Source organism: Erpetoichthys calabaricus, chromosome 1 (genome assembly GCF_900747795.2).
Source record: "Erpetoichthys calabaricus chromosome 1, fErpCal1.3, whole genome shotgun sequence".
Classification (NCBI taxonomy): domain Eukaryota; kingdom Metazoa; phylum Chordata; class Cladistia; order Polypteriformes; family Polypteridae; genus Erpetoichthys; species Erpetoichthys calabaricus.
The window spans coordinates 57,858,712-57,872,374 of NC_041394.2; the positions used below are offsets into that span (position 1 = coordinate 57,858,712).

General features: G+C 38.0%; 1 protein-coding gene across 2 annotated transcripts in view; it reads right to left on the reverse strand.

The window, feature by feature from the left end:
• The window catches only part of vwa7 (von Willebrand factor A domain containing 7), a 57,146-nt gene extending 44,043 nt beyond the window's left edge, over positions 1–13,103 (reverse strand). Inside the window, exons 1-2 of one of the 2 annotated variants that reach the window (XM_051934623.1) lie at positions 12,598–13,100; positions 5,533–5,781 (exon numbers count right to left, since the gene is read on the reverse strand). In XM_051934623.1, the coding sequence (XP_051790583.1) occupies positions 5,533–5,754 (222 nt within the window). In that variant the 5' untranslated portion in view covers positions 5,755–5,781; positions 12,598–13,100. Of the gene's footprint in view, positions 1–5,532; positions 5,782–12,597 lie in introns of both variants that reach the window. The other variant, XM_028800247.2, reaches the window with a different exon arrangement.
• Positions 13,104–13,663: the final 560 nt, after the last annotated feature.

The following is a 13,663-nucleotide window of genomic DNA, read 5'->3' on the forward strand; positions in this document are numbered from 1 at the left end:
ACCCACTTTTTACTTTTTTTAAACATTTCCTCAAACTCTGTTACTGTGTTAGACAAACATAAAATAATTTTGAGTTCTGACATTTACGTATTATCACATCTTATCTAATTATTCTCTAACCTGTTATCAAGTAACTAACTTAGAAAACAAGTTGTGAAAATGGTGGTCTGGGACCCTGTAAGTAACCATTTGGATCCCTTGAAAGTCTGAAAATCTAAATAGTGAGGGGTCAGTGCAAATAAATATTGAAATGTATTATGCTATTATAATTTGTTCAGTGTTTATTAGCGGATTTCTGAGAAAGAAGTGTAGTATCCATCACAAGCTGGCTGGGAAGGCAGCAGTCAGTGATTATCTTTCTAAACTTAGTGTTGAAAACAGAATTATTTTGAGAGAATCTGGGATGTTATTTAGTCATATAAATTACTGTAGATGGCAGGTAATCACATTATATACAGTTAATGAGATCAATGTGATATTGATCAGCAAATACTTCATGTATTCTATTCAGCAAACTGAATGCCTGGTATGTATTTGAGGAGGGCTAAGGGGGGTTATAGATGTTATAATATTTATTTAGGTAATTATGTATATGCTTTAAAGATAGTGAAATGACATACTCCAAAGAGTCACTAATATCATGACTTACCATTTTACTTTAATGTCATCATTGTGTACACTGCTAAAAGTTAAAATCAGAGCTTGATCATTCCCCCCAACGTCTGCAGCTACTGTTTTATAAAAAATAACATTCACCAGTAATTTGAACATAGTCTTTATTACTTTGATTGCCTTGCTTTATGGTCATCAATTTACTGGTAAACATTAGAATTAAGGCAGGGGTGACCAGACTTCCTAATTGCTGTGTCCCTACTTAAAGCCCACCCAAGACAGTAATACAGTAAAAGATACAAATACCACACTTTCTGAGAAGAATCCACTAGATGATAAGATCTCCAGTAAAACACTAAGAAAGTGCTACAACTGGTTTTTTAAATGTCCTACCCAGTTAAGACATACTATTAGCCCCCTGATCCTGCTGCAAGATTCCTACTATTCATTTCTGTCATTTAGTTTTGCAGACTTTTAACATCTGCTTGCAACTGAGTGATTTTGGAAAAAAAAGCATGTTTCATCTTGGAGTCACTCATAAAGTTGGGTCTGATTTTTTTTTCTTGTGCTTAGGATGAATGAAAGTTGCTTTAAAAGAGATTTCTAAAACAAAGAGTGATGAAGAATTAAAATGAATGGCTAAAAATGAAACTTAATGAAGATGCACAATGTGACATCACTGGTTCAATGCTTTAAATTTAAATTTAAATTTCCATCGAAAGATGCAGAGAAATTAGTTCATGCGTTTGTCTTTAGTCGGCTAGATTACTGTAATGCACTCCTCTCAGGACTCCCCAAAAAAGACATCAATCGTTTGCAGTTAGTGCAGAATGCAGCTGCTAGAATCCTTACCAGGAAAAGAAAATCCGAACACATTTCTCCAGTTTTGATGTCACTACACTGGTTACCTGTGTCATTCAGAATTGACTTTAAAATTCTGCTTATGGTTTATAAAGCTTTAAATAATCTCGCCCCGTCTTATATATCGGAATGTCTGACACCTTATATTCCCAAATCGCAACCTCAGTTCCTCAACTGAGTGTCTCCTTAGAATTCCAAGAGCAAAACTTAAAAGAAGTGGTGAGGCGGCCTTCTGCTGTTATGCACCTAAAATCTGGAATAGCCTGCCAGTAGGAATTCGCCAGGCTAATACAGTGGAGCACTTAAAAAACTACTGAAAACACATTACTTTAACATGGCCTTCTCATAACTTCACTGTAATTTAATCCTGACACTCTGTATATCCAATTCATTATAATAACTATTCATTCAAAATTTGTACTAACCCCTACTCTCTCTTCTGTTTCCTTTTCCGGTGTCCTATTGGTGGTGGCACAACCCAAAGCACCATGATGTTCCAACAATGATGGATGGATTAAAAGCCAGAAGTCTGTATAACCATCAGCATCAAGTGACTCCGTGAGAACCCGAACTACAAAGAGGACTTTTTCATTTATGTTAGGTAGAATGCCCAAAGGGGACTGGGCGGTCTCGTGGCCTGGAACCCCTACAGATTTTATTTTTTTCTCCAGCTTTCTGGAGTTTTTTTTTGTTTTTTCTGTCCACCCTGGCCATCGGACCTTACTCCTTATTATGTTAACTAAGGTTGTCTTATTTTAATTTCTTTTTTGTCTTTTATTCTTCTTTTCTTCATTATGTAAAGCACTTTGAGCTACTTTTTGTATGAAAATGTGCTATATAAATAAATGTTGTTGTTGTTGTTAAATGGTCAGCACCTCCATGGGGGTATTTTTCGTACGTGGATTACTCGCTTAGCCGGATGTAATTGTTGACGATTTGGCCTGATCCTGGATCTGTCGGTTTTTTGAAACTCTTGCTGGAAGTGTTGTCATAGCAACACATCCAAATCCGCAAACCTGCTCGGAGCAGGTTTGTTCTGCGTAAACAAGGATTAGTTTACACACGTGATCAGTGACGGTGTGGAAGTCATCCAGTCAGGGCTTCGCCGTTCATGAATGAGCGACCAATTGATATTGGTGCGCAAATTATACGAAGAGAATTTCATATAAAGAGGGTTTTGTGCGATCGGCAAGATCCTTTATTGCCCCCGGAGGAAATTCTGTACGAAAGATACCGCTTTAGCCGAGGGGGAATATTGTACCTCAAAGATTTATTAGCTCCGTATATTCGAAGTCAAACTCGGCGAAGTCGGCTCTCACAACCACACAGACAGTGTGCATTGCTTTGAGGTTTCTTGCAAGCGGCACTTTTTCATATACTGTAGGCGATGCGGAACATCTATCGAAAAGTGCAGTTTGCCAGGCAATTCGTGAAGTCTGTTTGGCTCTGAAACATTTCCTTCAGGTTTTCATTGTGTTTCCTGGACACCTGCGTGTGCAGACAATAAAAGAGGCGTTTCATGCCATTGCAGGTAGGTAATACACAGGCTAAAACACCCACAGTTCCACGAAGAATCTCACAATCAGCCTAACATTCTCATTACCCAGGATTTCCAAATGTGATTGGGGCACATGGGACTGATCAGAGTGGAGTTTGATCAAACATTTGGAAAGTGTACCTCTCCTCCTGATGAATAATCAGACACAGTGTCTTCATCAAATATTTGACCTTCGTTAATATCTCGTTGGTCAGACACAGGTTCAAGGGATATGACATTCCCTGCAACTGACCCAACAAAAAAGAGGGCTATATGGAACATACCTATAGCACACATGGAGGACAAATATGCAATGACCATCCTTTACCTGAAATGAAGTGACCACTACTTCCTGCCACTGGTTCTGAGGAGGAGCTTCCCCCTGGAATGCCCTCAGAAACAGGGCGATGGGCATTTTGCTGGAGAGCCAACTCTTCTGCAGGGGTTAGGTCTGGACCGCGTGGACCTCCACCTGTTTTTTGCTTATCTGCCTCCTTATTAGCTTTAAAATTAATGTTTTTTTATATTATATATGATTCTTTATGTCAACAATTCTTTAAATAGTTATATACCAATATTTACCAGTTTGAAGTATATTCTTGTACTTCACTTTAACCCTGTTCCCATGTTCTCCTTGTGCTCACGTTTGATCTGGAATTATGACGTATTAAATAAAAATTAATCTGACACATAGGAAATGAAACGCTGCATTCACTAAGTACAATGTACACTACTTAGCGTTTAATTTTTTCGGCCACTTTTTGCCAGCCGTCTTTTCTGGTCTGGGCTGCTTTTGCAGTGTTACCGCTTGTGTATATTAAATCTTGAAATTCTTCGTGTCCTTCGAATAAAAGGTCTTGCGCCGCGTGTGTGAAAAAAAAATGCGCCCGTTCTTTCGTCATTTTGTTACAGCCTATCAAAGACTTGCTGATCATGTTTTCTAGACTCAATATATATGGGCTTTTCACTCAGCGCGGGCACGCGCATTCATCTCGTATGATTAGATCCAACTACACTAATCTAATACACGGCTGCGTTTGAAAAACCGACTTATCTGGATGAGTTTCACTGGCATTAACTCATTCAAGATGAGGCACCTGATCTCGGATGGTTTAAGCGACGTACGAAAAATACCCCCCATGTCTTATGCATCTGGACTTTTGGATATAAACAAATCAAAACAAACTTATGTGCGATTTATGTGTGTGTTTAGCTACAACTTCTTCCTGTTCTCTACTTAAACTACAAGTATGGGTTAGGATGTGGGTTCTGGTAACAGTTTTGAGTTAATGAAGTTCCATTTAGTTAACAAAACAGTGTTAGACAATACAACGTTGTAACAACACAAAACATTAACATGTTTTGAAACCAAACAAAGGTGGGCTTTAAAAAGAATGACCTTCACAAAATTAGACATGTTCTTCAGTCTTAAAAATTAAGTCAATGGGTGTCACCATGATATATAGTGCATGTGTGGTGACTGCAACCGAGGCGAGATGGTGAAATTTTTCATTTCACATAATTACCTTAATAAGCACAATGAAATAAGCCATTCTAATGCTACAAACATAGTGTCTAATTGTGTGTATCCCATGAAAAGTACCAGTTCTTTGTCACTGAGCTCAAATTTATGTTATGATAGGGCTTTGTAAATTTTTAATGCTGACACATTTTTTCTTATACTCACTATCATTTTTGAAGGTTTTAGTCATCAGAGATCATTTGGTATGATTATGTTAGTCCCATTAAGCTTCTGGAATTATACTGATATCTTTATTGTTATTATTTCCATTTTGTTTTTCCATTGGCACCATAGCTGCAACAAATTGCATTGTTACTGGAGGCACAGTTCTATGGGTCGTACAATGTGATGTCACAGGTTCAATGCTTTAAATTGTTAGCACTGCATGTCTTATGCATCTAGACTGCGATTATGGATATAAACAAATCAAAACAAACTTGTGTGCAATTTAGGTGTGTGTTTGGCGATGAGGTCTTGCTGTTCTGTTTAGACTTTGAGTATGGGTTAGTGTTTGCGTTCTGGCAGCAGCTGTCAGCCTGGCCATTTTGACTTTTGTTCCATGTAAAGACTTGTATTCCACCTCCTGATCCGGTCTATATTTTTCCTTTGCCAGTTAGGCATTACAAAGTACAAGGTGCTGTGGCTTTTGTTTGCAGATTGGATATTCATGTACATGTTATTTATCTACCTACGATACACATATCCTGAGTGACAGCATTCTGCAAACAGCTAATTTATATTCCAAATAACAACAATGTTTCAATGTTTAACCAGCACTGAGGGCCCATGATTACCAGAAAGTATTTAACACAGTTCCTAGAAAAATAAAGTGAAAGCAGAAACCAACTATGGATTTGGTAACAAGCCTATCACAGGGCATACTGAATCCCACACCCAACACCACTCAATAATACTAGACCAATCAGACACCATTTTAAGTAAACAGTTAAGCTAGCACACATGTCTTTACTAGATGGAAGTAAAGCTTCAGGACTATTACCTCTGAATAATTTGAGCCAAGAGTTTTGCCTTGGAAATTTGGTACCGTCTGAAAGACTTGTTTGGTGATGATCAGCAGAGCCTCTTCAGTGATATTCTGATGGGTGCGCGAAGTCCAACTCAAAGAAATAATCTTAGACCAGACATTTGGGAAGAATGCTGAACATGTAGTGATGTTCAAGGACTTGATAAAGAGCATCCAAACAAACACATGTATTTCCATCTTACAGATATGTGTAAGAAAAGATTTCTGATAGACAGATTATAAATAAAAAATGGTTAAGTATAATATAGTATCACATTACTTAGCACAGTTTTAAAAACAAAGATTTCTGATGGACAGATTATAAATACAAAATGGTTAAGTATTCAATAGAGTAACATTACACAGCAGAATTTTACGTACAGTAGAAAATAAAACTTTTCGATTACAGCAATCTGTACATCCCCAGGACCTCGAAATGGATTTGGTTTGAATATGGATTGATCAACTACCTATAACTGAATTCACTCTTTAAAGTCACATCACCCATCTTGACTCAATTTGTAAAAAAATTTATAGTAGCAGATACAAAATAGCAGATTCCTCGTCCAAAGTTGGTTCCCACCCTGAACTGAGTATGTAGATTAAAAAAAAAAAGGATGGAAGGAAATGTAAAGCATCTTAATCTTGGATGTCACACTGGGTTATGGAGGAACCATATATATTACAATAATGATGAGTCCAGAACAAGACTTTACTTGCATAAAGCTGTACTTTTAGCAGTGTAACACTGCAAGCCAATGTAGGCAAAAACACAAAACCATTAGGCTTATAGCACTTTATTGTATCATTAATGTGCCAAGTTTAATTCCAAGTTAATCATTTTCGCATTATATACACAAATTTTATACACACATCAGATATATATATATAACATATACATATACTCAAAGTAAAAATATATCCATACACTCACAGTAAAAAATGATAATGCTTCATTAAGTCTAAATAAATTTTAAACTTGTCAGTATCAAGATACTAATGTTGACTTGATCCTGATAAATACTGACATGAACTAAAAATGGAGACCTAATAATTCACTCAGTACTGTACTGAGGGCCAGACACTCCAATAAAAAACTCACTGCTAACCTAATTTGTTTTTTCAGCATAGAAAACAGCAATTTATATGAAAAAGACATTTTGTGTGTTTTGAAAGTATAATGAATAGTATTAAAATATTAGACTAATGTTAGCTCCAATTGTGTTTTTCATAGTTGTATTATTAATATATTGCTACAAAAATTATTTTCACAGAGCAATAAAAATAAGTATGGCTGTAAAAACGATGAACTCAATCTGCTGACCTCTCCTGACTTCTCAAACACGCCTTATAAAAGGAAACTTCATAAACATTAAACGTGCTCAACATTTAATGTTTTTTTTGCTTCAGTGTTTGTTATATTTAGCAAACACATGTCATAATACAGCAGGGTCCAGCAGCTTTACAACCCTGCCCTGGACAAGCAGGTTAGGAAACTGGATGGATGGATGAATGTTCCTCCCAAAATGTATCTTTAGTTCTTAATTTTTTAAAAAAGTTTTGAATTATGTACTGTAAATAACTCCATCAAACTCATTTGGATGGCATATACCCAGATTCTCGCATTTTTCCCTGATTTTTATTATTACTACAGAGCTTAAATCTAACTATTAATTTCAACACTCCAAAGTAGTACTAAGTGCATAAGATAACCAGATTGTTACTAGTAAGAAAGAGCTGGCTTAGCTGTTTCAGCAATACAGTTGATATAATAGACAAAGTGTATAAACAGTTCCCCTTTTTCTAACTGAAGAGTATGACTTAACTTCTCAACTGTATCTAAAAATGTTTTAAGAGAAACAAGATAAAATGGTGTAAGATGTCCTTAATCTTTGTGTAAGACATAAGTGGAGATATAAAATTTGTTAACTGTCATTTTTCAGAAATGTTATGGCTTCATATGAATCTAGCCTTCTCTATTAAAGCTATTATATTGATTAACTAAAAAATTGGTTCTAGTTCTTTAAGAATAGTAAATTACTTCACATCCCATCCTGATACTGCTGTCTTTTATGAATTTCAATTCATCTACATGACTTGGTAGTTTGTTTCATATTCCAGACTCTTTGTATAAACATATACTTTCTGATTTTACTCTTAAATGTTTTTCCTTTAATTTTCACTTGAGTCCTGTTGAATATGATTCACCATTGAAATGACAATTCTTCTGAATGAGTTACTGTATATCTCAGAAAGATGGAAGACCTTGATTAGGTCCCCATGCAGCATTTTCTCTTCAAGAGTAAAGACATTTAATTACATTAGAAAAGTAGGAAGTAGAAAAGTGGAAAGTCCCCAATCTGTTACTCAGATGTCCCCCATACCTTGTCCATTCCTCTTACTAGATGATTGCCACTGATACTTACCACCAATTGCTGCCCTGGAGTTTACTTTGTTTTTTTGTCATGACTTTCTGGAAAGTTATTCACATGCCACACTTTTAATCCTTTCCACTAGCATACGTGCAAACTTCAACTTCAAGGTTATTTTCATGTGCACATAGTACAATGTAACTGTTACTTGCATGTCTCCTCAAAACTATACAACGCTACAATACCAACACATACACAGAAGTATACACAGCATGTAACATACAGCACACATACACACCCACATATATATATTACAATATAGATATAGATACAATATAGACAATTAATATTTGCTATTATTTGTTCATAACTTTTATGTATATAAAGTATATTGTCGCCGCACAGGCAGGAGAGGACTAATCAAGTAGATTTTTTATTTTGGCACCTGGAGGAAAAATACTTAAGCTTTATTTCACAAGTGGTACATGACATGTGGTACTAGAAGTGGGGTCTTTTGGCAATCTAAGATTTTGCTTCTTTTGCATTAGAATGCTTTATAAAAGAGTGTTCTTCCTGATGCTGAAGCTGTGCCTGGGATTCCAAGAGACAGGCAGTTAGTCTAGGAGAGCTGGACAGTGCTGTAGAAGGTTGTTAACCCATCAGCAGGACCGGTATCTGCTCCTTTGGGCAAGGAGGAGCAGGATGAGCACTGCCGGAGCCCTACAAAATGACCTCCAGCAGGCCACTGGTGTGAATGTCTTTGACCAAACAATCAAAAACAGATTTCATGAGGGTGGATTGATGGCCCGATGTCCTCTAGTGGGCCCTGTGCTCACTGCCTGGTACCGTGGAGCTCAATTGGCATTTGCCATAGAATACCAGAATTGGCAGTTTCACCACTGGCGCCCTGTGCTTTTTACAGATGAGAGCAGGTTCACCCTAAGCACATGTGACAGACGTGAAAGGGTCTGGAGAAGCCATGGAGAACGTTATGCTGCCTGTAACATCGTTCAGTATGACCGGTTTGGTGGTGAGTCAGTGATGGTCTGGGGAGGCATATCCATGGAGGAAAGCACAGACCTCTACAGGCTAGACAACGGCACCTTGACTGCTATTAGGTATCGGGATGAAATCCTTGGACCCATTGTCAGTTCCTATGCTGATGCATTGGGTCCTGGGTTCCTCCTGGTGCACAACAATGTCTGGCCTCATGTGGTGAGAGTATACAGGCAGTTCCTGGAGGATGAAGGAATTGGTACCATTGACTGGCCCCCATGCTCGTCTGACCTAAATCCAATAGAACACCTCTGGGACATTATGTTTCAGTCCATCTGACGCTGCCAGGTTGCATCTCAGACTGTCCAGGAGCTCAGTGATGCCCTGATCCAGATCTGGGAGGAGATCCCCCAGGACACCATCCGTTGTCTCAGCAGGAACATGCCTCGATGTTGTCAGGCATGCATACAAGCATGTGGGGGCCATACCAACTACTGAGTAAGATTTTGAGTTGCTGTAATGAAATTTCAGCAAAATGGACTAGCCTGCCACATCTTTTTTTCACTTCCATTTTTGGGGTGTCTTTGAATTCAGTACTCTGTAGGTTGATAATTTTCATGTTCATCAAACGATGTGGCATCCTTTCGTTCCTAACATATCCATATAACCCAGTCCATTATCACTAGAGATATCTAACATGATTTTTTCCCATTGAGATCTCATGTGTTTTCAAAGTGCTCATTTAGTTTTTTAGAGTAATTTATATATATATTAGTTTTTTTTATGGTACAGTATTTGTTATTATGATTTTTTGTTCCATAATATTAAGGTCTGTGTATAGAAATTTTCTCTGAATCTACTGGTGTGAGAGCCAATTGACCTGTAACTCCAACATTGTTTTTAAATCTCTACACATTCCATTTCAACCTTTATCTCTTCAAAACAATATCACTTCTTAGCTTTTTTTATAGGAAGTTAGTTCTGTGGAGGAGTGTTGTGTCAGGTTAATATTCTTGAAACCTTGCCTGCATGGTTTTGTCCAAATATGCCAAACAAAACATAGACTATTATCCTATACATGATGTATTCTACAGATAAGTACACAAGTGTTTTCTTGGGATACTGAACAAGGCGTTGTTAAAACACACACACACACACATATATATATATACCTCATCTTTACATCTGCTTTTTCTGGTAAGAATCACACTGATATATACAGTATATACATTATAATTACATTACTGAGATGTGTGGAAGTAGAATATAAGTGACTAAAGGTTTGGCACAGTTCTCTGCTCAAAGCTGGAGGATGCTGTTTCTCCTAAGTTTGAAGATCATGCACACAAACGGCTTTGTATGCAAACCATTCCACTGTGTTTGTATGATTAAAATTATGTGTATCTTTTTAACTTATTTACAGTCTTGTTATGTGCTTTTTATGAGAAACAAGTAGTAAGGCTCAAATGTTCCAGAAATGTTTAGAATTGTGCATGAGCAACACATGTTTATAAATTTATGTGCATTATATGATATGGGAATGTATTTTTTTCAGTGTTACATATCTATTCAATTTGAATGATTGCCAAAATCTGTATATCCATTCATTTTACCAACATCTATTCTCCTTTAGGAGATTATTAAAAGGTTGCATTAAATATACTGAGGAAAAGCACACACAGGCATGCATATCCCAAACAGACAGTGACTGTGTTCTGGACTCATGAGGCAAAACGCTCTCTCAAAAATAAAGAACCTTCATTTTATAAAAAAAAGTGTTCCCTTTTTATTAACTGGGGGCATTTTATATAAAAGAATTTAATGAATTACACAAGCGAAATTTGTTACAATAAACTTGAGTGACCTGAGTGAACATACAACACAGTTTTCACTTTCTTAGAGGCCTGCGTGGTATATAGCCCAGTGGCTCAGTCAGCTATATGCCCACCATTTTAAAAACAAGCACTGTAAAGGAAGATGGCACAGAAATGCAGATGGCATGTCTATAAAACCCTTTGTTGAAAAAGAGTATTGATATTTTACTGGAAAGGATGTCAGAGGGTAGCAGCACTGGCATATGCTGTGGCATCTTAACTCACGCTATGGAGATACCTGGTAATGCTGCATTGTTTCAGTCGGCTAGAAGCAAAACTCAAACTTGCACGGAGTTAGAAAAGCAATGGAAGAGAGGGTGCAATCAGCAGAGGAAAATATTGAAATGGGGCCAATGCTGCTAGGCCACTTTTAGTCCCAGTGAGGCAAGCTAGTCATCCAGGATGGAGCACTAAAGCAGTGGTGGCAAGACCATGCACCATGGGAAGGAAGGTGGAAGACTGTGGTTTCAAAGTGCTTTATATAAAGGAGATTCTGCAGTACCTGCCTGCATTTTCCTGTTGATTCAGGTAAAAGGTGGGGGTGCTAATGGGGTGAGTATCACAATCTGATGAATGTTACGTAAAGAGTCCAGAGACCTTTTTCCTGCCACACCAAGAAGCTTACATGGTGGATACTCCATGGGCTTATTTATGAAGCTGTCCAAGCGTGGGGCAAGGTGTTTCAAAACGTATGTGAACAGTTCAGAATAATGAAGACTAAAGCCATTAACTTGTACCAACAGAGTAAAAAGTTAGGCTACTGCCAAACAATTCACCTCTACTCAGAACACCCAGCTACTCCACATTGCCAGCCAGGACTGGGATGAAAACTCACCCTCCATCCTAATGGTTTCTCCAATCATAGTCGTACACAGATTGTGAACTCCTGTGGACATTGATTTTGGGTAGCTTCCTCATGCTTTGTCCTTACTGCGGACAACCACGGGGGTAAAGTAGACCTGGTGTAGTGACAGTGAAAAGTCAAAGAGAGAGAGAAGGAGATGTGAGAGTACACAACAGAAGGACATTTTGTGTGCCACCCTAAGACCCCCATGAGTGATCTTGCAGCCTGTGAATCAATAATTAAAGTGTTAAAGACCCCTTGTCCATACACCTGCACTTCTGCAACCGCAGCTTCCATTCTGGTGAGCTGACACAATTATTTTTGTTTCTACATAGGGGAGTTGAACTGCAAATTAACCTAACAAAGCAAATTCAGGTTCAATAAGGCTATGAGTACAAGTTTTTTTTAAGAATTACAGAAAGAAAAATAACTAAAGAAGCAGCAGGCTGTTATGTTGGTTTTTTTAAAAAGGCTTATATTTTCTACTTTTCTAAAAAACCTTCCATTTGAAGTAGTGTGGTGCTGAGGTGTCACCCGTTGCATGGCTGCACTCCGGTCCTAATCTGGGATCCTGACTTGGTTTGTCATGGGGTGGGTGCGGCAATGCGCTGTAGCAGTGAGTGCTCCTATCCTCTCTCTCTCTCCCTAAATTGCTAAAGTTTCAAAACAATGTAAGGGTTAAGGTATGTAATATTCACACATTTTTAAAATGAGGAAAACAGCCAAATGAATTCCAAGTTAACCTACTTTTACTGGTTAAAATATTTAAAGGGTATAGAATTTTGTAAAAGTGGACAAACTACTATACTGTACTGATCTGTGTGAGCACTAAACATGGGGTGTCAAACGACAAAACTGATCCTCTGCTACTTACTGTTAACTCACAATACAAAATTAATTCTAATAACGAATAACAATAACCAAATGTTGTCAAAACATTTATTATGCTACTTACCTAATTCCTTAAAGCATTTAAGGATACACTTGTAAATCGTTCAGTCCTCTTTCTTACTGCGCTCTTTCAACATACGATTTGTGAAATTCTTAGTTTGCCGAGAAGTTGAAACCCAACGTCCAAACTGCTGCTCCACTTGCCAGATCTCACTCACATGAACACCACGGCTGTGAAAAGTCTGCTGGCCTCTACTCCATCTCTTATCTAACGCGGGCTGTAGAGCTCGTACCAAATCCCTCTGCCTTATCAACTTCGCAAGGACAATAATCAGCCTGCTCTTAGAAAAGGCTACTGCGAACCGCACACGAGTTCAGCGGCGCGTCACAATTCAGGGAAAGACGCCGTGGCCGCTCGGTCTGCAGGGCGCCCTGGAGCAGTTTGCGCGTCTGTAGCTGCCTTTCACATCGATGGCTAAAATACACTAAATAAGATAAAAAAAAGAAAAAACATATGAGATATTTGCTGTCATATTCTTTTAGATTACATAAACATTCATCGTTTTATTACCGGTGATCGTGAGTGTACAACATCCATCCATCCATTTTCAGAACCCGCTTAATCCCGGTTGAGTCGAAGCGCCACTTCTCCTTCTAGCGGACAGTGAAACATCATTTACCTAAGTATTTACTTGTTCTGTTCGTCAGTAGCGTTGTTAAACTTTTAATCTCTAAAGGAATTTGCAAAAGAAACAAGTCACTGTCCCCTACATAGTCTGGACGGTCGGACTATATAATGCGATTGTTAACTTTGGCCGCGTTTATGGAACCACTGATTGCGTTTTTTCATTGTTTCTGCACTGTCATACTTTGGCGACTTTATTATTTAATATTACATATCTCGAAATTTCAACAATTCCAAATACTCCACAAAAGTTAAACAAACTGTTTTCATTAATAACTGTTTTCATGGTCGTTTAATATTACTTACGCGGCACAGGTGTTGCTTGGGACGCACTGATACAGCGCGCTGCCGCACACACCACATGATCCCAATTTAGGCCCCAAGCACAGCCGTGTAACGGGTGACACCTCAGCGCCACAACAGCTCGAACCGAGTGGAACAATGT